Source organism: Dreissena polymorpha, chromosome 1 (assembly GCF_020536995.1).
Source record: "Dreissena polymorpha isolate Duluth1 chromosome 1, UMN_Dpol_1.0, whole genome shotgun sequence".
NCBI lineage: Eukaryota > Metazoa > Mollusca > Bivalvia > Myida > Dreissenidae > Dreissena > Dreissena polymorpha.
The window spans coordinates 103,380,332-103,406,463 of record NC_068355.1 but is presented as its reverse complement, the minus strand read 5'-3'; the positions used below and the strand labels follow the sequence as shown (position 1 = coordinate 103,406,463).

The window sequence follows — 26,132 nt, the reverse complement described above, 5'->3', positions numbered from 1 at the left end:
TCTCTAGAAGTATAGCTGTATAAGAGCACAGCAATGTGTATGATAGAAGCTCTAGAAGTATAGCTGTATAAGAGCACAGCAATGTGTATGATAGAATCTCTAGAAGTATAGCTGTATGAGAGCACAACAATGTGTATGATAGAATCTCTAGAAGTATAGGTGTATAAGAGCACAGAATGTGTATTATAGAAGCTCTAGAAGTATAGGTGTATAAGAGCACAGCAATGTGTATGATAGAAGATCTAGAAGTATAGCTGTATAAGAGCACAACAATGTGTATGATAGAATAAACTGGTTAACTATTTTACCATGGCTAATTGTTGGAAAGTATCAAACCTGGCAATTATGCCCAGCATCACCAAATTGTCAAAAGTCGAAAACTTCCATAAATGTTAATTAACATGATTTTTATTGATTTATATATAGACAGAGAACAAAAGTATAGAAACAAATAAGAAGTCCTGATCTTGAGAACAGCATAGTAAAATTATTATTGTTTATCACTTGATGAATGACGTTTTGTCTTTTAGATGAACTCATTTAAATCGTATTAGAACACCAAATCCCTATTTCTTAGCCAATAAAAACCACTTAGTTGAAACATATTTCTTACCAATACCACAGCTCTCACACATACCACTTGAACTAGGTTGGCGTTGGTGTGTATTTTTCACTGAGAGTTTCTCCCGAGCCTTCTTCCATTTTTCCCGTACCGTTCCCTTGACCTGCTCCCGTACCGTTCCCTTGACCTGCTCCCCAACGTCTTGCAGGCGGGCTGGGACTGAGCCTGGACCCTGTACCGTTCCCTTGACCTGCTCCCCAACGTCTTGCAGGCGGGCTGGGACTTCCCGTACCGTTCCCTTGACCTGCTCCCGTACCGTTCCCTTGACCTGCTCCCCAACGTCTTGCAGGCGGGCTGAGACTGAGCCTGGACCCAACTCTGCTATCACTACCTACAGGGAGATATCACACCTGGTAAAGGTATTTATACCTGGGCATCTGCCTCAAGCATTGTCTGAAGATTAAAAACTTAAACTTAACGCTATGTAAACATGATTATAACATAATAATTACAAGTAAAATTAACTGTATTTATGTGTACAGAATATTCAAGAGGCATATGATCATGGAAACACCTCAGGGAAGGTAAAATCCTACTCCCCTTACTGAGTCCAAGTCTATTGACCCATTTTGTTACACTGGAAGGGGACTCAATATAAAACTTTGAACCATATAACTTGTTATGTTTAAATTAACATTTCATCTTAATTTATATAATGATTAAAAATAGAAGTAAGTTCTTTAAACATTTGTATTACATCAGAGAAGAAATCATATAAAGGAAAGGGCTACAAGAATACTTACACAAACAAGGGAAATATCCATTAATTGTTGAGCTAATTAAAGACAAAAGGGCCAAGATGGCGTAGAGTGAGTGTATTTTGTGATTCAAGGGAACATTCTTTTTAAGTAAATTATGCTATATATTCAATACCACCACCACACCCCCAGGAAAGGCTCATTTTGACCACAGGGGCATAGAGGACCATTATGTGATGTTAAATGCCAAATACTAAAACACTTGGCTTATGTGTTTCTTCGAAGATTAAAAAAATATTTCACTTCATAAGTGAACATTATACATAACACAGGACCAATAAATGATATAAAATACCAAATACATGTATCTCTGATTTGTGGTTTCAGAGTAGATTTTTAAGGTTGTTTACAATACACGTGTTAACCTTGTGGTGTTGACAGTTTGCCCATGCAGCCATGATTTGAACAAACTTAGTAGAAAACTATGCAATGTACATCATTACAAACCAAATATTAAATCTGTTATCCTTATTGTTTCATGGAAGATTTTTAGTTTTTACTATAAAAGTCTATATAAATCTATGGCCCTTACTGTTTCATGGACGATTTGAACAGTTGTTTACTATTTAAGTCTATATAAATCATGCCACCCCAGGAGCAGGGCCAGTTTTGAGCATAGGGGCATGATTTGAACAAACACTGTTAAGGAAAACTTTTGAACTCCTGACTCGTGCTGTTTCAGAGCTGATTTTAAAGTTATTTCCTATATAAATGAATATAAACCATGTAACCCCTGGGCAGGGTCAGTTTTGACCCATCAGGCATGATTTGAAAAAACTTAGTATAGGACCCTTATATGATAATACACACCAAATATTAAACACATGACCCTTGTGGTGTCAGAGAAGAGTTTTGAAGTTTTCATTTTAAACATCTATACATAGTTCTGTTGACCTACATAAACTAGAGACTAGAACAATACGGTTTACTTTGAAAGAGTTCGACCAAGATTAATTCCTGTGATGTTTATTTAAATCTGACCAGTGGTTTAGAAGATGTCGTTTGAATGAAATGTTTACAGAGAAGTTCTTAAGGACAAAAGGCAATCCCAGAGGCTCACCCTGAGCACATTGCACCCCGATGACCTGAACGTGTTGTTCTTGTATAATCCAACAAAAGACGAAAAAAGTACTAGAAAAAAGGCCTTGCACCAAAAACAGAATGGAAAAAAGTAAACAAATTCAATAAAGACTAAGAGTCGAGTGGACATATATTTAAAAGTGTTTGCCCATGGTAAGAAATTGTTCAAAGCCTGAATATTTCAGGAAATTAATCAAATAATGCAAATACTACTTTCATTTTTACCTGACAAATATGAACACTATTTAAATTTAAACAAGGAATTCGAAGAGTCAGCTATGTCCCGGCTGAGATTCTATTAAGCTTCAATCAGATTGACTCATGACTTCTGAACATGTCCCGTAATGCACATAGCCGCACAGCAGCTATCTTAGAGAAAATTGTTCAAGTCCAAGGCTGACTAATGTCACTTGGTAAAAAATTAATGGACCAGAATGAAACTCGAACTTGAACTCTGTAAGTCAAGTAGGTAGACTCACTCATTAACAATATGGTAAATATCTGGCGGAGTTAAAAAAAATCACTCTGTGAACGGAATGCTGGACGGATGGACAAACAGTGTGACTGCTATATGCCACCTTACAAGGAGCATTACAAATGAATTTAATTGCTAAAAAGGCGACCATAACTCTCACTTTGTTTGAAACCAACATACAGAGATGTGCAAAGATCACATGCTAGTTGCTTGTTTTTTAAAGTTTCATCATTCCAGCACGAATAATACTATCTGAGTTAGGCGCAACACAATAAAAATGGGAAAAGACAATAGGAAGGATTTGTGGAAAGATTTACTCAAGCCTTCTGCACATTGTCTCAATGACCATATAATTGTATGAAAGTTTCATCTCAATGACCAAATCATTGTTTCAAAGTTTTATGGACACCTTAAAATGTACAGCAAAAATTGAGCAACTCGACAATGGAGGCTCATTCTTCTTACCTTGAAGTATGAACTTGATCTTGAGTCGGACTAACTGACTTGTGCCCTCTGCACATTTTAAGAACCTAAACATTTTAGGCAAGTTTAATAAAATCCTTCAATTGGTTTATAATATATTAAACAGACAAGAAAATAAAGGCTTCAACTTTTGACCTCAAATTATCACCTTGGCCCAGAGTTACTGACTCATGCCTTCTTCACTTCCTCTCAATGAAATGAATATTTTAGGCATTTTTTATAAAAATCCTTGCAAGGGTATAGGAGATACATAGAGGACACTAAAATGGCGGTTCAAACCTTTGACCTTAAAGTATGACTTTTACTTTGGTCAAGTGTTACTGTCTCATGCCTTCTGCACATCATCTTAATTAAATGAACATTTAACTTGATGAGGGTTCAATACAACCATCCACCCATTAAGGTCACAACATTAACTGCACTCAGAGCCCAAGAAAGAAGGAAAATATTCACAAGAATGTTGACAGAAAAACAACTCCAGTTAAAAAGGAATAAACTATGTGAATCAAAATACTAGTAAGTGCTCTGTAAGGTACTAATATACAGATAATTTAAGAGTAAATATTATTTGACTATAATAGACCACTCGCGACAAAATTTCAGTAACAAGATATAAAACAAAAAAGACTGCTAAGGAAGAACACGTCTGTAAGCGAAGTGAAAGTGAAAACTTCAATTGCCGTTATATGAGAAAACACAAAAGCCAAATAAACAATATTTTATCAACTAAAAAATTCTCATTAAGGTCAAAAAGGAAAATAAATAACAATACATTCTGATAAAAAAACATGTAGTACACAAAATGAGGACAAATTTAACACCATGTTAAAGGCAACTTTAATTGTTCAGGAATATATATTAACATAAATAACGGGCTTTAATTATAAACAAGGGCTGTTTGTAAAACATGCATGCCTCCCATATGGGCTGTCCGTTGTAGTGGCAGCCATCGTGTGAATACGTTTTTTGTCACTGTGACCTTGACCTTTGACCTAGTGACCTGAAAATCAATAGGGGTCATCTGCAAGTCACATTCAATGTACCTATGAAGTGTCATGATCCTAGGCAAAAGCGTTCTTGAGTTATCATCCGGAAATCATTTTACTATTTCGGGTCACCGTGACCTTGACCTTTGACCTTGTGACCTCAAAATCAATAGGGGTCATCTGCGAGTCATGATCAATCTACCCATGAAGTTTCATGATCCTAGGCGTATGCGTTCTTGAGTTATCATGCGGAAACAATTTTACTATTTCGGGTCACCGTGACCATGACCTTTGACCTAGTGACCTGAAAATCAATAGGGGTCATCTGCGAGTCATGATCAATCTACCCATAAAGTTTCATGATCCTAGGCCTATGCGTTCTTGAGTTATCATCCAGAAACCATTTTACTATTTCGGGTCACCGTGACCTTGACCTTTGACCTAGTGACCTCAAAATCAATAGGGGTCATCTGCGAGTCATGATCAATGTACCTATGAAGTTTCATGATCCTAGGCCTAAGGGTTCTTGAGTTATCGTCTGACAACCACCTGGTGGACCGACCGACCGACCGACATGAGCAAAGCAATATACCCCCTCTTATTCGAAGGGGGGCATAATAACTATCTATCAACCACTTAAAACTTGAAAGACCACTACAGTCAGTGAAACAGGATTCTTCCTTCAGATAAAGCTGGAAAATGTCAGATAAGATAAACTTATCATTATCTTACATCTTTGATATAAAAGATTTTAGATGTGTGATAAATCCACTTAAGTCAATTAATTTATTTGACCTGATAGATTTGTTTCATAGATTTCCAAAAGTTTTATTTTAATGTAAACAAACAACAAAGGTCGCTGTGGCGTAGTGGATATGGTGTCCACCTAGCGATCGGGAGGTCACGGGTTCGATCCCACCTCTGGGAGCGTTCTTTAGATCTCCCCCATAGACACCAAGGAAACCGACTCGAGAGCGTTTCATATAAGCCTTAGGCTTGTTATGCAATTGAGCTTAAATAAATAGGTTTAAAAAACAACAACAAAAAAACAAACCAATCAAGAGACTGATGTACCAAACATGTTGACAGAACCAGAAGGCAAATTGATGGACAAACACCGGGAAGATTTCTTAAGCAACACTTACTTGTTTTATATTCAACAATCTATTTTGTAAAAATTTGACAAATGCACTATTTTTTTGTATGTCTCCTCCAAATTTTATTTGAACATGGAGGCATAAAAATAAAAAAAGTTTTCTTGAGTCTTATAAGTTTTAATATCCACATCCAAGTCAGTTGAAAGCATGCAGCAACTAAATGTTAGACTACAAGCAGTACTAAGCTACACATATCTCATCTACATGCACACACATCTGGTTTAGTATACATACGCCTTCCTTACCTTTGGAGACTTATTATCAAAATCTAAAATTCCAAGGTCGTCAAAATAATTTGCCAGTAACTGATCACTTTTATCTTGCATCAGTCGGTCAAAGATATTGTTAGTTATGTCATCTAGACTTGTTGGACCACTGGTGTCCTGGTTGTGGTTATTAAAGAGCGGGTTGTTGTTGTTGTTAGTTGAGTAACCATGGAAACCAAGTTTGCTAGTAAATTTATTAGGTTGTGGAGGTCGTTTGAAGGTCACATGCAGCTTAGTTTCTGCACACCGCTGGGCTGTTAAGAGAGAATATTAGGGAAAGGGTTACACAAGAGTTAGTCAGTGATTACTCATAGTACAGATATGTAAAAGTGAAGAGAGATGGAGCAAACAACCTCTATAAAAATGGAATGAAATATGATGATGTCTTTCTATTTAGACGATTTTCCATAGATATAGGACTATGAAATTGTCAATGACATTGCATACAAAGATAAAGGTACAGTCTTCTCAATGGAGGACATAGGCGTGAAAATGATGTTTGGAGAGACAATAACTGCCCATAACATTTCTATGTGAGTGATGAATGAATGCCATGTATCAGAATGTCAATGATCTGGCTCAAGTAAAAATAATTTCAGTTTGCTCTAAAATGGTGTAAGCCAGCTTAGTCTGTATAAAATAATCATACTGACCCAGTGTGCAATTTTCACAATTTACAGTAGACTGATGTATATTTTAATTAAATAAAAGGTTTAGCTGTACTACCAATTATTGGGTGATATTTCTGTGGCAAGTTCAAGAGACTAATTGCGTAATCAAATCAATATATTAACCTCAAACCCTTGGATTGACACCCGGGGGCTACAACAGAGAGGATGTAAATGAACTTGTTAGATTCAACTTATGTATGTATTTATCTTTAAGAAGTGTTAATGACATACACATATTGATCCAATAAATAAACATGAAATAATGAAATTACTTCTTCAAACTTATTAATACATAATTTCATTGGCTTGTGATGAAATTTCAGATTTTCACTTATTTAAAGCGGGTATATACGATTTTTTATATGTGTTTAATTGTAATATATTGATAAAATATGTTACAATAACACAAAATAGGCAAGAAAAATTATACATTAAAGCCGAATTTCATAAAATTCAGCAAAGACAAATTAGCGCCCCGAGCCGATAGTGACGTTCATATTTTCCTACAATAACCGAAGCATTCGTCTTTGTATTATTAACCGTTAAACTACGAGGGGTGTTCCAGAAGTTCGTGGATTTTCGCTATAACTTATTAGTTTGCTGGTAAAAGTCAATGAAATTTACATATTATACAAACCAATTATCACAGACTTTATATATAAGCTAAAAATGCATGAATTCCATAAAGCGCGTTTGAAACGCGTTGCCATAGAGACCTCAGTAACGACATGCGGCGCACGTGTGTATTTTATTATAAGTATGAGCGTTACGCGATTTAAATTTGGTTTAAATGTCGTTGATAAACAGAATTTACGGCAAATTTCACGTTACAGCGCCTAAGTCCTCCTTACAGCCCGGATTTGGCCCCTATGGACTTCCGCGTCTTCCCGGAAGTTAAATCACAGTTGCGCGGTATTCGCTTTGCAAGTGAACAGGAACTTACAGTTGCAGCAAAGCGAATCGTGTCGTCTTTTGACGCTGACTGGTATAGAGACACTTTTGACAAGTGGATTTCCCGACACATAAAGTGCATTCGCGTTGGAGGTGATTATGTGGAAAAGATTTGACAGTTGTTAACTTCATAACGTCATTGACGTTGAACAGAAACGTTACACGTGCGTCGGTGTGCGCATTGTGCACATGTTTAAATCTCTGATATATATTTATTGTTTTATGTATTTCCATGATATTTGGAGAGTAGATTTGGAAAGGACGAAATATTCTTAACATGCTATTTGTTTGTCCATTTATGTTACCAAATGAAAGTTATAGCGAAAATCCACTAACTTCTGGAACACCCCTCGTAAGTTTAGATGCACATCGTACATGTATGGTATACATGCTGGCGAATTCAGCTGTACAGCCGTTTTCAATTTCAGCATTTAATATCTGGCTTATTTCGCATTTTTCGACACATGTTCTTCTTAACTTTTATTTGAATTTATATTGAAATATATATATAACAAGGGCTGTTTGTAAAACATGCATGCCCCCCATATGGGCTGTCCGTTGTAGTGGCAGCGATTGTGTGAATACGTTTTTTGTCACTATGACCTTGACCTTTGACCTAGTGACCTGAAAATCAATAGGGGTCATCTGCGAGTCACGATCAATGTACCTATGAAGTGTCATGATCCTAGGCGAAAGCGTTCTTGAGTAATCATCTGAAAATCATTTTACTATTTCGGGTCACCGTGACCTTGACCTTTGACCTTAAAATCAATAGGGGTCATCTGCGAGTCATTATCAATCTACCTGTGAAGTTTCATGATCCTGATCATATGCGTTCTTGAGTTATCATCCGAAAACCATTTTACTATTTCGGGTCACCCTGACCTTGACCTTTGACCTAGTGACCTCAAAATCAATAGGAGTCATCTGCGAGTCATGATCAATCTACCCATGAAGTTTCATGATCCTAGGCGTATGCGTTCTTGAGTTATCATTCAAAAACCATTTTACTATTTCGGGTCACCGTGACCTTGACCTTTGACCTAGTGACCTCAAAATCAATAGGGGTCATCTGCGAGTCATGATCAATCTACCCATGAAGTTTCATGATCCTAGGCTTATGCATTGTTGAGTTATCATCCGGAAACCATTTTACTATTTCGGGTCACCGTGACCTTGACCTTTGACCTAGTGACCTCAAAATCAATAGGATTCATCTGCGAGTCATGATCAATCTACCAATGAAGTTTCATGATCCTAGGCGTATGCGTTCTTGAGTTATCATTCAAAAACCATTTTACTATTTCGGGTCACCGTGACCTTGACCTTTGACCTAGTGACCTCAAAATCAATAGGGGTCATCTGTGAGTCATGATCAATGTACCTATGAAGTTTCATGATCCTAGGCCCAAGCGTTCTTGAGTTATCGTCTGACAACCACCTGGTGGACGGACCGACAGACCGACATGAGCAAAGCAATATACCCCCTCTTCTTCGAAGGGGGGCATAATAAGTTTTTTACACAGTTTATATCAATTCATAAATATTTGACAAAATCGTATATACCAGCTTTAAGTAAGAGACCCAATCAACCCAATTTTACATAATAATCACAAGCATCCATTTTGTGAATACCACCTACCCTACGAGTCTGTTTTATCTTTTACCAATCCAGCTAAAGTATTTGTTGCTGGCAAATTAAATCTATGCTAACCAAAGATAAGACGATACAGATATGACAAATGTCCCATAGACATATTCTCTACTTAATAACATTCCCATGATAAATCACATAAATCTTTCATTATCATATTCAATGCCTAGATGTGGGTTGATTATTCAACAGTATTGATGACATATACCTGGCATATTACAACTAGAGCATCTACAGTCAAAATAAGAGAAAATGTTCAGGGAAACCAAAATCTTTTGAAAGATTAGATTACAATTATCTTCTTGCATTCAACATATGGCCCTGTTTGAGTTCTTATATAGTGAAAAACATATCTGTAAGCTTTTACAAAATTACATGCAAATGGTGGTACTTTTCTCTCTTTTGCTTAGTCAAAATGCTCACTGTTCGAATACAGCCATTCTGCCCACTAACAATTGTTGCCAACTGTCCTAAACATAATTGGTGAAAAGCATTAACAGTTCCCAATATCTGTTTTTATTTGTCATCAGGGTTTCATTATTTTAGAAACACTCAAAGTTATAATGCCTCCATTTTCATCATCTATGAACAAGTATAAATCGGCATTTAAATAGCCCTATGAGACCACATTGCTTAACACTAAGTCTTGTGCGTTAAATAATTTTCTAGACTGTTTTTACCTAAAGAAGAGAATTCCTTATAATGAAAATTCCATAAAAGCGGAAAGTATCATTCTTGATTAGCCTGTGATGATCACACATGCATTTTCTGTTATGGACAACCAAAGTAGTGATATCAGGGTTTCCTACACTTCTAGGCAGCAAGATTTCACTTATGTTCTGTTATGAACCTCAACAATGTCTTCGATTACAGTCAATCTTGTGCATGCAAACTTTTGAAATTAGCAACCTTTGTCTTATGTGACCACTTTGTGGTTGCATAAGACAAGGGTCGCTTAATTCAAGTGGTCTGTACATGTTCATTTTAACTATTTGCATATAAACGAATTTCTACAGCTGCAGACCATAGCCTTTTTTAAAGATTTATTTTTTATTAGTTTAAATGTTGGGAGACATTATCGGTCATTTTAAAATAGCCCATTTCAATAAAATCTCATGACAGTATTAACTGTAATTTTATACATTAATATAGTTTGTCCCATTTAGAACTCTCTAGGTTCCTATTTCAAACATCAAATGCTTGTCTCTGGGGACCCATTTACAGGTTTCTATGACACCACTCCTTAGAAGAAGCTTGAGCAGACATTGTTATAACAGAATTAGCCTCTTAAAACCAAGTACAAGTATTATTTCATTATGATATTACACTTTATGATATAACACTTTGGTGACAAACTGTGGGTGTTGGAGATGTCTTCCATTTTTCAAGGAGTACACAGAGGGGAGGACAATTTTGTCTACTGACTTTGAACAACCAGATGTGCATTACAGGAAGAACAAGAGATGTGTTTGTCAGAAACACAATGCCCCCTATTGCGCCACTTTGAAGCCATATATTTGACCTTTGACCTTGGATGACCTTGACCTTTCACCACTCAAAATGTGCAGCTCCATGAGATACACATGCATGCCAAATATCAAGTTGCTATCTTCAATATTTCAAAAGTTATGACCAAGGTTAAAGTTTTGAGACACACAATGAATGACTGACACAGTGACTGACAGACAGGCCAAAAAACAATAGACCCCCAATCTTTCGATCTGGGGACATAAAAATCTCTTATAACATACAAACGAGATAACACCTAGTTGAACTTCACAACCCGATTAATTTTGTTAACCTTGACATACTATTGATGCAAACTTAACAGTATAAATGATGGGTGCATTGTGCAATAGTCATTATATTTCTCAATCCCAGATTGTAGATGTCTTTCGTATTTGCTAAATCTTTTGTTTCCCAACATGGTCGGCACTCATAGTGTTTAATTTCCTTATTCCACAACGACACTTAAGATCAGTAATTCTTGCCTTACCAGGACTGTGATCTTCCCTAACCACTCAGAAACTGGTTTTGATTTACATCAACAGCTGATTCAAGTCATTCCTATTTTAACTTGTTTCACATTGAAGTGTCAATCACCACGATTTCTTGAGAGTTGTTTTTCTTTCCATAATCTTTATTTTCTTCAGAATATTTATTTTGATATGAATAAGTAAAGAAATAACCAACATTTTTTCGAAGACCAATTTTGAAAATCAGCCAAGGCTATTGCTCATTACAAGAATGCTCTAGTGCAATATGCAGAAAATGACACCATTGTAATATGCTAAGAGGTTTCCAAATCTGATTACCCGGTCGCTTATGAAATAAAACTTGGAATTGATCACATCACAACAAATTTGTTCCTGAATTTACACTTTTCCCAGAAACTGCCCCCACCCCCAAGTCCATTGCACCTGCAGACATCCACAGATCATCAGAAAACTCAAATCCCCTATACCTTAATAATGCAAAAGTGGTCGGGTTATAACTACATGAATATTCAATGTTATATATGAGTGACACAAAAAACAAGCTTGAAGCATCGATGACTAGTATGCTTAATAGAGTAATATTCAAAATGAAGAAAACAACAACAGTAGGGCCATGATGGCCCTTAAGTGCTCAACCAAATTAATGGCACATCACTTGTTGAAGACTGGAGCTAATGAACTAGTTTTTGACCTTTCAAGACCCAGATTTCAATTTGGCCTAAATTTTGTTCAGATCAGTATTCTGAAAGTTTCATCAAGATATTGTAACTAATGTGACCTCAAGAAAGGTAACAAGATTTTTTTTAGCTTTGACCTGAAGACCTACGGTAGTTTTAGACCCCAAGTTCCAGATTCAAACTTTGCCATGATATTGTAAAAATAACAAGATGCGTTTGTGAAACACAATGTCCCCCTATATGATGTTTGACCTTGAAGGATGACCTTGACCTTGTGAAGGATGACCTTGACATTGACCTTTCACCACTCAAAATGTGCAGCTCCATGAGATACACATGCATGCCAAATATCAAGTTGCTATGTTCAATATTGCAAAAGAATTCATAAAATAAGCGATTTGGGCCACATATATTTGACCTCTGACCTTGAAGGATGACCTTGACCTTGAGCTTTCACCACTCAAAATCTGCAGCTCCAACAGATACACATGTATGCCAAATATCAAGTTGCTATCTTCAATATTGCAAAAGTATTAATAAAATTAGCGATTTTGGCCACATATATTTGACCTCTGACCTTGAAGGATGACCTTGACCTTTCACCACTCAAAATGTGCAGCTTCATGAGATACATATGCATGCCAAATATGAAGTTGCTATCTTCAATATAGCAAAAGTTATTGCAAAATGTTAAAGTTGGCGCAAACAGACAGACAGACCAACGGACCAACAGACCAACAGACAGACAGGGCAAAAACAATATAACACTCAGTGACTCCAGGAAAAAATTCTGATGTGACTTCTGTTGAGGTAACACGGTTTTTCTAAGATTCCACCTGATGACCTAGTTTTCTGTCGGTAATAACCTTGATTTGCCATTTTAAGTTGACAACAAACCATAATGAACACCGGACCTGGACTAACCACAATAGATCACTATGAGCACAAGCTGAAAAATGTACCTGTTTGACCTTTATTGTGAGCTAGTAAGTTATTTTATAACATCATAATGAATGCTGAAGTTACAGTTTGGGCAAGCCTTTTTATGGCTAAATTTTACTTTTGATCATCACGTGTGACCTTGGCCATTTACCGGTAGGTAAAGAGACAGTTGCTGCAAATGACACAGTCTCAACGTTGACAGCTTTTTTGTAAATAATCTTTGTAACATGGCATGACTGATAAAGTTACAGTACTGACAAACTGTTTATGGTAGACAGACGGATTTCACATGCAACTCATCAACTTCTCTTGGTGGATATTTTTGGCTAAAACTTTATGATGAATGTCAAGGTTATAAGAATGCAAACATTGACCTTTCAGTTGTATGTGACCTTAACCTTTGAAAAAGGAGCCCAGATATTACAAGCAGCAAGCTGTCTCTTCATGGTGGTCATTTGCGGTAAGTGTTTATAAAATTGAAAGATGAATGACAAAGTTACATTCCGGACAAGCTGTTTAATGGACTTATTTGTCCCTTGAACAGTGTGACCTTGACCTTTGATTTGTGGAGATGGGTTTAGGTGAGGACATGCTGTTTTATGGCAATCTGTGACCTTTCATCTCTTAGTATGACCTTGACCTTTGAACATTTGTGGTATATTTTTTCCAACTTTCAAGACAAATTAAACTAACAGCCTTGACAAGCTCTGACACATACAATCAATCACATACAAACTTCTGTTGGGACTTGTATAGTGAGCTTTCCTCAAGTTTGCTCTACAAAAACCAAAGTGTTTCTAACCTTATATAACCCATCAGAGTATCACACCTGATTTAGTTTTACACTCCTACAAATTGGATTGAAATTAGGACCAAAGTTTTTAACCTTATATGACCCATCATTTTACATGATCTGATTAAATTGAATTAATTGGATGGAAAACAAATGAACTTTAGAGCAAGTTATATAATACATTGTTACAGATAAAGGAAATTAAGCAAGAATTACAATTCCATGCAACATGATTGGTTGATGATAATGATTTAATCAGAATGGCAAATAGAGCACAATAATCAATGGGAATGTTCTCAGCTACAGACAAGCTTCCAGTGATTTAGATTGCTTGAATTTTCTACCCATACTCAAGTTTTTCCATTCTTACATGATAGTCTATCTAAGTGGTTAACCACATTTGTATGCAAGTATCTGATAAATTCCTTTTGGTATCAGACATAGAGGTAGAATGGCTGGATAAATTATTGTTTAGTGACCAACAGGTTTTTTTATCAATATAAATGGGATTTTATGGAATATTTCTCTTCAGAACAAACAGTTAAGGCAGAAAGTGTTGTTTATGATAAGCCTGTGCAAACTGCACAGGCAAAATATTTTAAGCCCAGATTCATATTTAATATGGATTGAACCCATACAGTAAATATGTTAAATAACTTTACCCAGCATTAAGCCCATCATGTATAATCATATAATACTTTATACAAATTAAAGCAAAATGTTTTTACACAATTTAAATCTGCTTCCAAAGATTTGAAATTCTTAAAAACAAGCAAATTAGTTGAATTGATATCCCCCGCCAATATGCTTCTGGACACAAAAGTGTTATATTTGACACTAAAAAAAGCATTCTTTCAAGATACAAAGGGGCATAACTCCTTTAATAACAGATGGTGTACAATGCCATTTGGCGTGCATCATCTTCTTATATATATATATATATACAAAGCACTTCCATGATATGGCTCCGGACGGAAAGACGGACAACGCCAAAACAATATCCCTCCACCTATGGCAGGGGATAATTAAATACTACTTTATAGCAAACTTCCACCTGCTGGAAAGCTGATCTGTACCCAGTAACACTCAGTGACTCCAGGAAAGCATGATATTAACTGATGGCAGACTGGGAACCAGGAGATAACAAACAGCAGATATTCAGTATAACAGTTTTATTTATTCAAAAGCAAGAAAAGCACATTTGAGGTCAGTGTCATACAACATGCGGTACTCTCTATACAATTCTTCCCTACAATTACATGCCGGATGGCAATTCATCTAAATTTTTGAATAATAAAATTCAGTCATGATATTTTTATGATAATAGATTTAATCAATCTCTTTTATGCAGGCTCATGGCACCAAGCATAGGCTGATATTTGAAATGCAAAAATATTCAATTTCAACCTATTTGTTTTGTACCACATGTTGACCAATATGGTAAAAAATATGAACATCATTAAAAAAGATGAGAAATTTCAAAGCAACAACAAAAAAGAAGACTGCCAGGCTTCAGAAAAGGGAAGGAGAAAATAAGGCAATGTTTTATCATGAGAAATGTGGCGTGTCACGGATGTGTTATTACAATAAATTATGGTATGCTCCCGCATGCATAACCTGTCTACCATTAGATTTCATGAGGGATTAATACTGGATGACTATAAATCATGGTTAGATTTGATGGGTATAAATAATGATGATAAAGTAACTGAATAGTGATTGAATACATCCCACATTATTTTATGGAATTTAGACCAGCAGAAGCTTAGTTCACCAGCAGAAAAGATGTTCTCAGTTTGTTTTCCTCTCAGGAAAATTGTTATTTGGAGAGTTTTAATTATTAAGCCAGACAAATACAGACAAGTTATTAACAATAACACTCAACAATGATAAAAAGAGTTAAAAATAAAAGTAATTGTATTAGGGTGTAAAATAACCACACTTTCTAAAATATAAAAATAAATTAAACTCGGCCAATGCTGTTCTAGAAAGTAACTACAAATTTAATATTAAGTTCTAGCAAGTTAACATGATGAATATATGAAAAATGACAAACTGAACAAATGTAACAAAACATACATGGATATAATACAAACTTTGAACACATTTCAGTAATATCATGAATATATACATATTGCACATTTGATTAAAGGGAGTGAACTAGCAATCAGAACCTACTACAAAAGTTGTTTCCCTTTACCTAACAGAAAGAATGGAATAAAAAAAATACATCCCACCCCATACAAAAAAAATTAAATAACCTCAATTTATACTGGATATCATAGTTAATACCCATCCTTCTACGTATATATTTATCTTATATTCAAATGAATTAATGAGTAAAGTTCATTCTTTCAAAAGGTAGCACCATTTTTGTCTTTCCCCATATTTATTGCCGACGCCCATACTACAGTTTGAGTCACACGTTGGCTAAGTGTGTGAAATACGTACCGCCCTGTTCAGGCGCCTGTGCTAGTACTATTACACGCTGACTGTCAATTGTTGATACGAGATTGTCTAAGCACAAGGAATCCGACTGGCCATTCTATAATATAAACAAGTAATATAGTATAAATATTTTGCAGTTGAATTAATATCCTACAAAATTAATTAAAATGGTTTATTTAAAGATTACAAGTAATATCTTTTGCAATAAAATATTTCGTATATAGACTATCAAAATATCAAAAATATTTGCTAAATTTTTTTTTGGGTAACAATAGTTTCACAACACAATTATTATTATCTTTAAAAAAATATGTACGATTTATATCATCTAATAACAAAAAAATGTTTCAAATTCAAGGAAACGTGCCAATAATTCAGTTTAATAAAATCATTGAACTAAAGTAAATAATTGTTTTTTTATTAGGAGAAATTTAGAATCTTACCAAGTGAATATCTATGGTTTCCATTCTGTAGCCATATTTGTTCAGGATTGGTTTGAATACATCCTTGATCAGGCGGTTAGGTTTGGCCTTGACTCCTATACACTTCTTGTTTGGGAGGTCCATTCTAAACAACACTCGCTCCTCTATGGTTACTTCTTTGGAACCCAACAAGGAGATATCTTCAGTGAGGTTTAACGGCTGCAAAACCAATCAACATGTATGGTTAATATGGAAAGTAATGATAGGTGGAAAATATGCAAGACATGCATTGTTTACTGTCTTTGACTTGGACAATAGACAGATTGCTTTCTGACAAGCCAGGTCTTCCTGGCCCACTCTAAGAAAACACACCCTTAACAAAGGCCCAATCAGAGCTGTCAGAATAGCTTCATTTTATTACGATTCTTTAACAGGAAGATGCCATCCTTTATTCTCGTAGACCTCAGTTATTGATATAATTCAATAATCAGTATTCTCTTGATTTTTATTTTATTTCATTTCATTTATATAGTTCTGTGAATGTACATATCAAATAAATTATAAATACCCCTAACTCTGGCAAAACGAAGCTTAATGCATGTGCCCAAAGTGTCATCCCAGATTAGCCTGTACAGTCCACATAGGCTAATCGGGGTCAATAGTTTCCGCTTTAAGTGTATTTTATTTTTCAAGAAATTCTCTTCTTAACAAAGGCTGAAAATGTTGTCCCAGACTGCACAGGGTAATCTAGGATGACAATTTCCACACACACATAAGGCCCAGTTTCCTCAGCATTAGGCTCACATCTTTCAAAGATAAACAATTCTTACCTTATCAGAGCCTAACAAGAACACGTCCACGCTGGCAATCGAGAGGCCACGTTTTTCGCACAGTTTGCCCAGGATGTAGCTGATTGTCTGCCCCTGCTTGGTGCCTACTACAGTGGTGGAACCGTCTGGCATGATGACCCGACAGAACCGAGGCTGCTCCGGCTCCTCTTCTATTGTGTCAGGCAACTGGAAAACATGTTCATACCTATTTGAGACAGGCTGATCAGGGATGACACTTTCAGCATAAATATGGATTGTTGCTTAGAAAATAATTCCTTTAAACGAAAAAACCCCACAATAAAAGCAGAAAGCTCCATCCCTTATTAACCATTATTAAGACTGCATATGCTCATTTGCGACAACACTTTCCAAACAAGTCGCACATGTGTAACGCCCCATTTTCCCAGAGGCAAGGCTCATTAGTTTTGTTAGTTTATTAGAAATTGTCTTCTTTTTTTAAACAGCATTAAGGTCATACCATAGGGGTCATTCAGACAACGTTAATTTTTACAAACTATAAAATAGGAAATTGTATATTAACCTCTATTTGAGCTTGGTCCCGCTTACTAGCCACTGTTTCTATAGTGGTAGGGGCATTGCTGGTCAAAGGGAGGTTATTCATATTGGCATCTTTGGTTTCTTTTGAGGATTTCTGAGTCTTGGTCTCATTGTCTCCCTTGGATGTCTTTTTGGATTCTTAAAAACAAAATGAAACATCTTTCTAGTCCAGTTTAAAAGGATTGAACATTGAGCTAGATTATTTGCGATTTTCAGAACATTTTCTGTCTAATAAATAAAAACTGGAAATAATTCATAATCCTGTCAATTTTTTTCAAAGACTGGTATACAGCACTTTAACATGCAGTCAAATAATGTATTTAAGTTTTATAACTATATAATGTATTCACAATTTAAGTGCTCACAAAAATCATGTTTAGAATCAAATATGAGAAATAAACTCTGCTCCCAGTCCTCAATAAAACAACATAATGAGAATAAAACAATATTCAAATCAACTACCACACCTATGAGCTTACTGAGTCTGCTCCATGGCAGCAGTGAGTGCCTCCGTTTCTCCTTGCTCTCCTCATTCTCCTTGCTTCCCTTGTGGCCCTTCTTTTTGTCCTCCTGGCCCCTGTCCAGTGGGTCGGGGGCAGGGCCGGGCACCTGCAGGGGACGCCCCTCCATCTCCGTCATCACGTAGGACTTGTAGAGGTCAGACTTGAGGAACCGGCCATAGCTGTCCTGCTTCATCAGCTGGTAGATCTGAATCACAAAATGAGACACATGTTAGAGAACAGTTACGGTATATAGCAGCCATAGTATGTAGCCATTGTATAGGGCAAGGCCTTGAGCAAAACAGCAGGCTTCTTTTTAATGTTTTAAAACAATTCTTGTATTCTTATAGATGTTGAGATAACCTACAAAACAAATGCGTATTCTAGATGATTTTGTTTTGTATTTATCATACACATTTTATATTACTTGTTGACATTACAAAACACATACATGTAACTGGGCAGCGTTAAACAGCTGGTGAGAGGGTTTCTCCAAGCGTGACTCAATCTCCCTGCGTAGTACACTGTCAATATTCACGGGGTCTGGGCTGTGCATGGCAACATGCTTCCCATAGATCTCCTTGGCCTTCACCGTCCTCTGAAATATACAGTAGGCTATGTACAGACAGGTCCTCTGAAATATACAGTGCGCTATGTACAGACAGGTCCTCTGAAATATACAGTGGGCTACGTACAGACAGGTCCTCTGAAATATACAGTGGGCTATGTACAGACAGGTCCTCTGAAATATACAGTGGGCTATGTACAGACAGGTCCTCTGAAATATACAGTGGGCTATGTACAGACAGGTCCTCTGAAATATACAGTGGGCTATGTACAGACAGGTCCTCTGAAATATACAGTGGGCTATGTACAGACAGGTTTTGCTATAGTTTCAAGTAAGATGGTGTGGATGTTGGATGAACATTCTTCCTCTTTATAAATTCAAGCATCCTAAGAGCCTTCCAGCCTGTTTATTATCTGGTGAGAAAGGAAGGATTCATAACTTAGAACGCAATATTACAGGTCATTTCCAGTTTCTTTACAATAGAACGCAATATAACAGGTCATTTCCAGTTTCTTTACAATAGAACGCAATATTACAGGTCATTTCCAGTTTCTTTACAATAGAACGCAATATTACAGGTCATTTCCAGTTTCTTTACAATGTGTATAATCAAGCACCTTATTTTTATAAAAACATTAGGCAATATCTTTGAAAAAAAATCCATTTCAGACATGAAATTTGAAATGTTACATGAATGTATGTTTTATTTATATTTTGCCATGTAAAAACATGATATATTGTGATCTAAAAGCATCTGGCAAGTCTTGAACAGCTACTTACAAAGCTGGCATCTGCAATGTTTTTGAAGTCTTCACAGGTCTGCCAGAACTCTATGTTTTCCTCACTGAACTCTTTCTTCAAAAATTCCTGAAAACAAAATATTGCTGAGGTAACTATTCGCTCAGAAATACTTTACTTTTTGTCTGCAATATAAATCCCTGATATAAAAAAATAATATCAAGACCAAGTACAACTTGCAATCTGTGTTTGTTTGTGGCGTAACTACTGGTAACATCTCAGCATCTTGCCACAAAGCACAATGACATGAGCAAGAAAGTCCTGAAGCTGGCCATCCATGAGGGCAGGTACCCGCCAGGGAAGCATGAATAAGGCTCTACACTGATGGGTCAGCAATAGAGGCAGTCAGGAGAGGGGGACTGGGAGCATACATGAAGGAACCAACACTGGCAGTTACAGGCAGTGGAAATATCAACTGTCATCCACTGAATAAAATACATAGCTGAAGCCTTATTCCATGTTGCCAACATCATTGGCAGCAAAGTAGACCAAGACTCCCAGATAGTTTTCCTAACAGGTGATTTGTTAGTGGCAGAAGCAGTAGCAGCCAACAATGCTCCATCTTTCAGCAGCACTACAGAATAAGTGCTTTAGACTTATACTCAGTGCATACTCTTACTCTTATCGAATAAATGGGACATCTGAGGCAGACAGGATGGCAAAGCTGTGAGCCCATGAGGAGAACAGAGTCATATCTACAACAAATTAGCGCCATCATTGAAACCTTGTATGTCTTTATAGTGAACTACGTAGCTCCTTGTCAGACTCAGGCTGGTCTGGAGCTACGCTGTTTGCGTTAGGTAAGATCCAATTTCACTGGACGAGGCTCAAAGGATGTAAGCTTACTTAACACAGCAGTCAGTACACCGACAAGCTAGCTCAACATCTCCATTACATATCTGGTGCTAGTTTTTCCAATTTACTGTTCTGTTTAAACAAAAATACTATTCTGCGCAAGTTGCATTTTGCCTACCTTGAACACGGCGATGCCGACGTGGTCATTGAGGAGCTTGTCAAAGTTGACGGCCCAGCTTGCAACTCGCCCCACCTCCTGCTGCTCCGTCTCCTTGGCAACGTGACTCACAATGCTGTTCACACTGCTGGCAGAGGTCAGCTTGGATGGGGTGAAGTCCTGGTCCAGAATCACCAGCGACTGAAACCAGAACAAACATGCTAATGTTGGGGCATCAAGTTAACACAGAGATCGTGAGGGTTACTGCATACATTGCCTACAACACAGAGATCGTGAGTGTTACTGCATACATCAAGTTAACACAGAGATTGTGAGTGTTACTGCATACATCAAGTTACCACAGAGATTGTGAGTGTTACTGCATACATCAAGTTACCACAGATTTAGTGAGTGTTACTGCATACATTGCTTACACCATGAAAGCTGAAAGGTTCATATGGTCAAGAATTCAAGCAACTGCAAAAAAAAGATTTGTTAAACAAGATGTGTTTGAGAAACACAATGTCCCCCTATATGATGTTTGACCTTGTAGGATGACCTTGACCTTGACCCTTCACCACTCAAAATGTGCAGCTCCTTGAGATACACACGCATTTCAAATATAAAATTGCTAGCTTCAATATTGAAGAAGTGACATTACATGCGCAATTATGACCCATATACTTGACCTTGAAGGATGACCTTGACCTTTCGCCACTCAAATGTGCAGCTCCATGAGATACACATGCATGCCAAATATCAAGTTGCTATCTTCAATATTGCAAAAGTATTCATAAAATAAGCGATTTGGGCCACATATATTTGACCTCTGACCTTGAAGGATGACCTTGACCTTTCACCACTCAAAATGTGCAGCTCCATGAGATACACATGCATGCCAAATATCAAGTTGCTATCTTCAATATTGCAAAAGTATTCATAAAATGAGCGATTTTGGCCACCTATATTTGACCTCTGACCTTAAAGGATGACCTTGACCTTTCACCACTCAAAATGTGCAGCTTCATGAGATACACATGCATGCCAAATATGAAGTTGCTATCTTCAATATAGCAAAAGTTATTGCAAAATGTTAAAGTTGGCGCAAACCAACCAACAGACAAACCAACAGACAGGGCAAAAACAATATGTCCCCCACTACTATAGAGGGGGACATAAAAAGGGTTATTAGTGCCGCCATGATGGTTTTCAACATCATCATTTACATGCTTTTTTCTAACCGTTGAATCGGCTGTTTGGTTTGTTAAAATTCCAAGAACAACAAATGGAAGCCTATAAAGCAGCCCATTTTTCAAATCCTTCAACACCAGTGATTGGTTAAACTTGATATAGCTCAATTTTTTGTTCTCTCTAACCTCCAAAACACAGTCCTTCTCAATAGAGTAGAAGCTTAAGTCATATCCTTCACAGTTAAATATCCTGCTATCAACTGGCAACATTATCTTAGCAAATCATTAGGCACCAGTTCTAGTGAAATAATTGTCAGGTATTTTCTGCACTGACATCTTTCATAAAGAGTGTTTATTAGCATAATGATAATCAAATTACCAAACATACTTGAAAAGTGCTATCTTAAGGTAAAATAATGGAAAAAATTCAAGAAGATTTATAATACCTCATTTAATCCTCAAGCATTAATTTATTTGAATTGCAATTTGAATGATAACATAATTGTACATTCAAGGATTTTTTTATCATTTGTCCTCAAGTGTGTACTGAACATTTCAAAAGGCTGTCACAGAACATCAAACAACAAGCTTGTTATAATCTTAGGATATTCAGACCAATTTAATCTGCTATTATGCAAATTCTTAATAGCCTATTGACAAATCTGCTGCAAGTGTTCAAGCTTTTTGGCCACCAAGTGAGAAGTATTTTGAAAAACGAGATTAAAATGAATGATGAAGGCAAGGATATAAAGAATTGAATTTAGCAAATTCCAGTTTGATACAAATATTGTGCTGAGAAAAAATAGTCAAGGTAAACGATATATGTTTTTCATTTGAGGATGACAGAAAAATAATTTCTATATTTACAGGCAAATTTTCTCATAACATGTACATGCACTATGATTAACCCTTTGCATTCTGGGAAATGTGTCGTCTGCTGAATTTCTAAAATTAGCATTTTCTTCGATATTTTTCAAAGAATACTATCAGAATAGCAAACAGTTTGGATCCTGATGAGATGCCACATTCTGTGGCGTCTCATCTGGATCCAAACTGTTTGCAAAACCTTCAAAATTCGGTTCCAGCATTGAAAGAGTTAAAAATTCCTTATAATTCTCCAACGACATCATTGTCATACTACTTACTCTGTTTAATTTAGAAAATGAACACTTTTTTGCTGTATGTTTTTCATAAAGTCTATTTTCATGTAACTGCTTTTCAGTGAGACCAGCTTTTCGTCTGTACAATCGTATATTCTTAGCAAGTGCTTTTCTCAGGCATTTCTCATCGTAATCTTGTGCAAACTGCGGCAGACTAATGTTCATGTCAACCTTTTCAATATAGTTTTGATTCAGGTCAAGAGCTTCATTCAAGAAAGCGTCCGCACATTTTTCTTCCACACAAACGGAATGCCTGCTGTGTTTTCGGAAGGATTTGTACAACTTTGAATATCCCTCCTTCCTATACCCAGACACTCCAAGTATACTTATATCCAAAAACATTGTTACTGTATGTACAATTGAAACAAATAAAAACAACTAACAATGTCCAAAATCACACGAGTATTGCATTAGCATGGAAAGAAAGCTTTTCCACATTTAAATTATTATTGGCAAACACTGTTTAGAAACTCCTGTAAGGTTGTGAACACATCTCTAGAGGTAATAATAAACAGTTAACTTTTTTACAAATTAAATAGCAAGACAAATTGTTCATAAATTGATTTCAAAACATTTATCACATAATTGCTCATTTATCTGACACTGGCCAATGAAATGTCCAGGAAAGCCTGAAGTGACCAATGAGATCACAGCAATCAGTCAGTGGCATGTATCCAGGTGTGACTGATCCCTTTACACCTACTTAATGGCTGCCTGACACAATCAGGGAGGACAAAACAGAGTGTGAAAGCTGGCCACTGCCCCAGACAGTCTAATTGACATGAGGTACAATCTAGCACACACTTCCAGTGGGGGTGGAGGGAAACATGCCCTAGAGTTGGCAATAAAGTTGGCACAGTAGCTGATTGGTGCTTGATTAGCCAAGTGAAGGGTTTATTGCAGATCCCTCATGTCCACAAGATGGGGATCACACCTCAACTGAAAATGATCACTTAATGCTCTTAATAGATATTGTCTTTGCTTTTATCAATGAATGTTCACTTTATTTTATACATCTTGTCAAAAATATAATTTTTTCATATTGGTTTTTTAAGTGTTCCTAACTTTTACAGTATCAGAACTACCACCATGAATACAATTATTAATTATGTGGAGAAACATATTAATGCAATATATAATAATTTTAATTAATGAAAATAATTATGTAATATAATACTTAATGTTAAGTATTCAAATTCTACATGACCAATTGAAAAATCAAGATAGCAACAACAAATAATTAAATAAGTGATTATTAAGTATTTATATTAAACCTTAATCTGTGAATATTTTTGTCAGACATCTACATTCAAATGTTCATATCTGCATATGTACTGGAAGTGTTGAGACTCAAACCTCAAACCTTAAAACCACATTAGGAGTGTTCATGCTAAAAAAAATCATATCTGCATCCCCACAGTAAGTATTCACACTAAAATCACACCTATAACCATATGTTCTATTTAAAAAATATTGAATTTTATTAGAAAATAATTATAATGATAATGGCATTATCATCCTCTACCAAAGATCAGATTTTCAACCAGTACAATGTCAACAGCAAATTACACTTTTATACAGTCAGATCTCCACTAACTAGACACTATTCTACTCTACACTTTATTCATTTAAACAACTTATTTCAGTTAAACTTCTAATTCCTAAAGAAGCAGTTTTTCTTGCTCTTTCAGTGCATACATTTACATTAATCAAGTGCTGCATCCGGTACATTTTGAGACATTTTATAAAAATTTGGCACTCATTTTCACAACGCCCAAAAAATAAGGAAACAAATAACCTTATGGTTGTACGCAAAGGTTAGTGTCTGTACTAATACAGTTTTACACTGTACATGTGTGAAAACAAAGTACACAAGTAAAATCAAAAACAGATGTTTCTTTATTTTTTCCGCATAATTATATACAAAACTTTCAATTATAATGAAAACAAAATCACACAATATACTTGTGGCAACTCACACAACATATTTCACTTTATGTAAATATAATCTGCAATATTATACAAGGATCAGAGCCCAAGAAAAAACTAAGTAAACCACTTGCTGGTTTCCAATGAATATAGGTCATAATGTCAGAATGATGGACTGCACAGTGTATCTACTCACAACACCATACATAATTGACACAACGCCTTATGGATGATCGCTCTGCCCACTTAATCACGTGGCTTAGCGGTTATCAAACCTAGACAAGCTAACACCAAAATGGCTTCTTTGCCCATAGACTGCATATAGATTTACGCGATATTCCTGACGATTTTTATGGACTTTGTTAACGCCCTTTACACTTGTAAAGGGATTGATGTCATAAAGTTATTTTGCAAATGCAAAAAATATACGATTATAGAGAACATCAGCTATTTAAAACGTGTAAATCTGTACATTAAACACACTCTCAAACGCTTGCGCGTTTACCGAAATCGAATCTGTTATTACGTGTCATGGTGGTATTAGCAATAAATTAACACTTCACCAGTATTTACCCATGTTATTTACAAAAATTTTACCGAAACATTTCCCCCTCCCCGTGTATTTGACACGAAATAGCGCTCCATTCCTGGTAATTCGGTGAAGTTTTACGCGCTTTTCGACGCCGAGTGGGTACCTCAATCCCACATGTTATTACGTATAAAAGTGATATATTAAACATTGCTTGTGGGACCTTTATCAATCACTTTAATTGAAAGTGCAAAACAACACAATAAGTTTGGTCATTGTCTGATATAAATTAGCGTTTTGTGAAGGGAAATTCGGTCATGCTAATTAATAAAGCTACCAGTATCAGACGCTCGCGCAGGTTCCGACTTCCACCAAGTTACCGCGTTTATAGGTTAACTTATTTCAGTAATAAATAACTCTTTTACAATAGAATTTATCGATACGTCTTTATTAAAATAGTAACAAAGTAGTTTTCACTTGTTTTTGACACACACAAAACTCGATTTTTAACGGGGATTTAGTTAAGTTACACAAAGTGGGTACCAAAATTCTCTATTATTTTACATGCACACGTGACATAATTCATACTTAAAAATGCTTAGTTATTGCTTTTATGACATTTCAATTTTTTTTTTAAATAAATTAATGTTCTATAAGGGGGATCTCGTTAATTCTTGAAGCTTCCACTCGCTCTTGTCAAGACCGCATTTCCGCGTTGGAAACGGTATAAATTTTA

General features: G+C 36.1%; 1 protein-coding gene across 16 annotated transcripts in view; it reads right to left on the bottom strand.

Annotated features, from left to right (window-relative positions):
- Positions 1-26,132, bottom strand: part of LOC127865158 (regulator of G-protein signaling 12-like) — a 168,068-nt gene that overhangs the window by 5,617 nt on the left and 136,319 nt on the right. For 2 of the 16 annotated variants that reach the window (XM_052405061.1, XM_052405050.1), the window contains exons 11-20: positions 20,610-20,789; positions 19,619-19,705; positions 18,722-18,868; positions 18,238-18,478; positions 17,754-17,908; positions 17,213-17,398; positions 16,404-16,601; positions 15,964-16,057; positions 5,807-6,081; positions 614-953 (exon numbers count right to left, since the gene is read on the bottom strand). In XM_052405061.1, coding sequence (XP_052261021.1) covers positions 614-953; positions 5,807-6,081; positions 15,964-16,057; positions 16,404-16,601; positions 17,213-17,398; positions 17,754-17,908; positions 18,238-18,478; positions 18,722-18,868; positions 19,619-19,705; positions 20,610-20,789 — 1,903 coding nt within the window. The remainder of the gene's footprint in view (positions 1-613; positions 954-5,806; positions 6,082-15,963; positions 16,058-16,403; positions 16,602-17,212; positions 17,399-17,753; positions 17,909-18,237; positions 18,479-18,721; positions 18,869-19,618; positions 19,706-20,609; positions 20,790-26,132) is intronic. The other 14 variants (XM_052405054.1, XM_052405056.1, XM_052405058.1 and 11 more) reach the window with 14 other exon arrangements.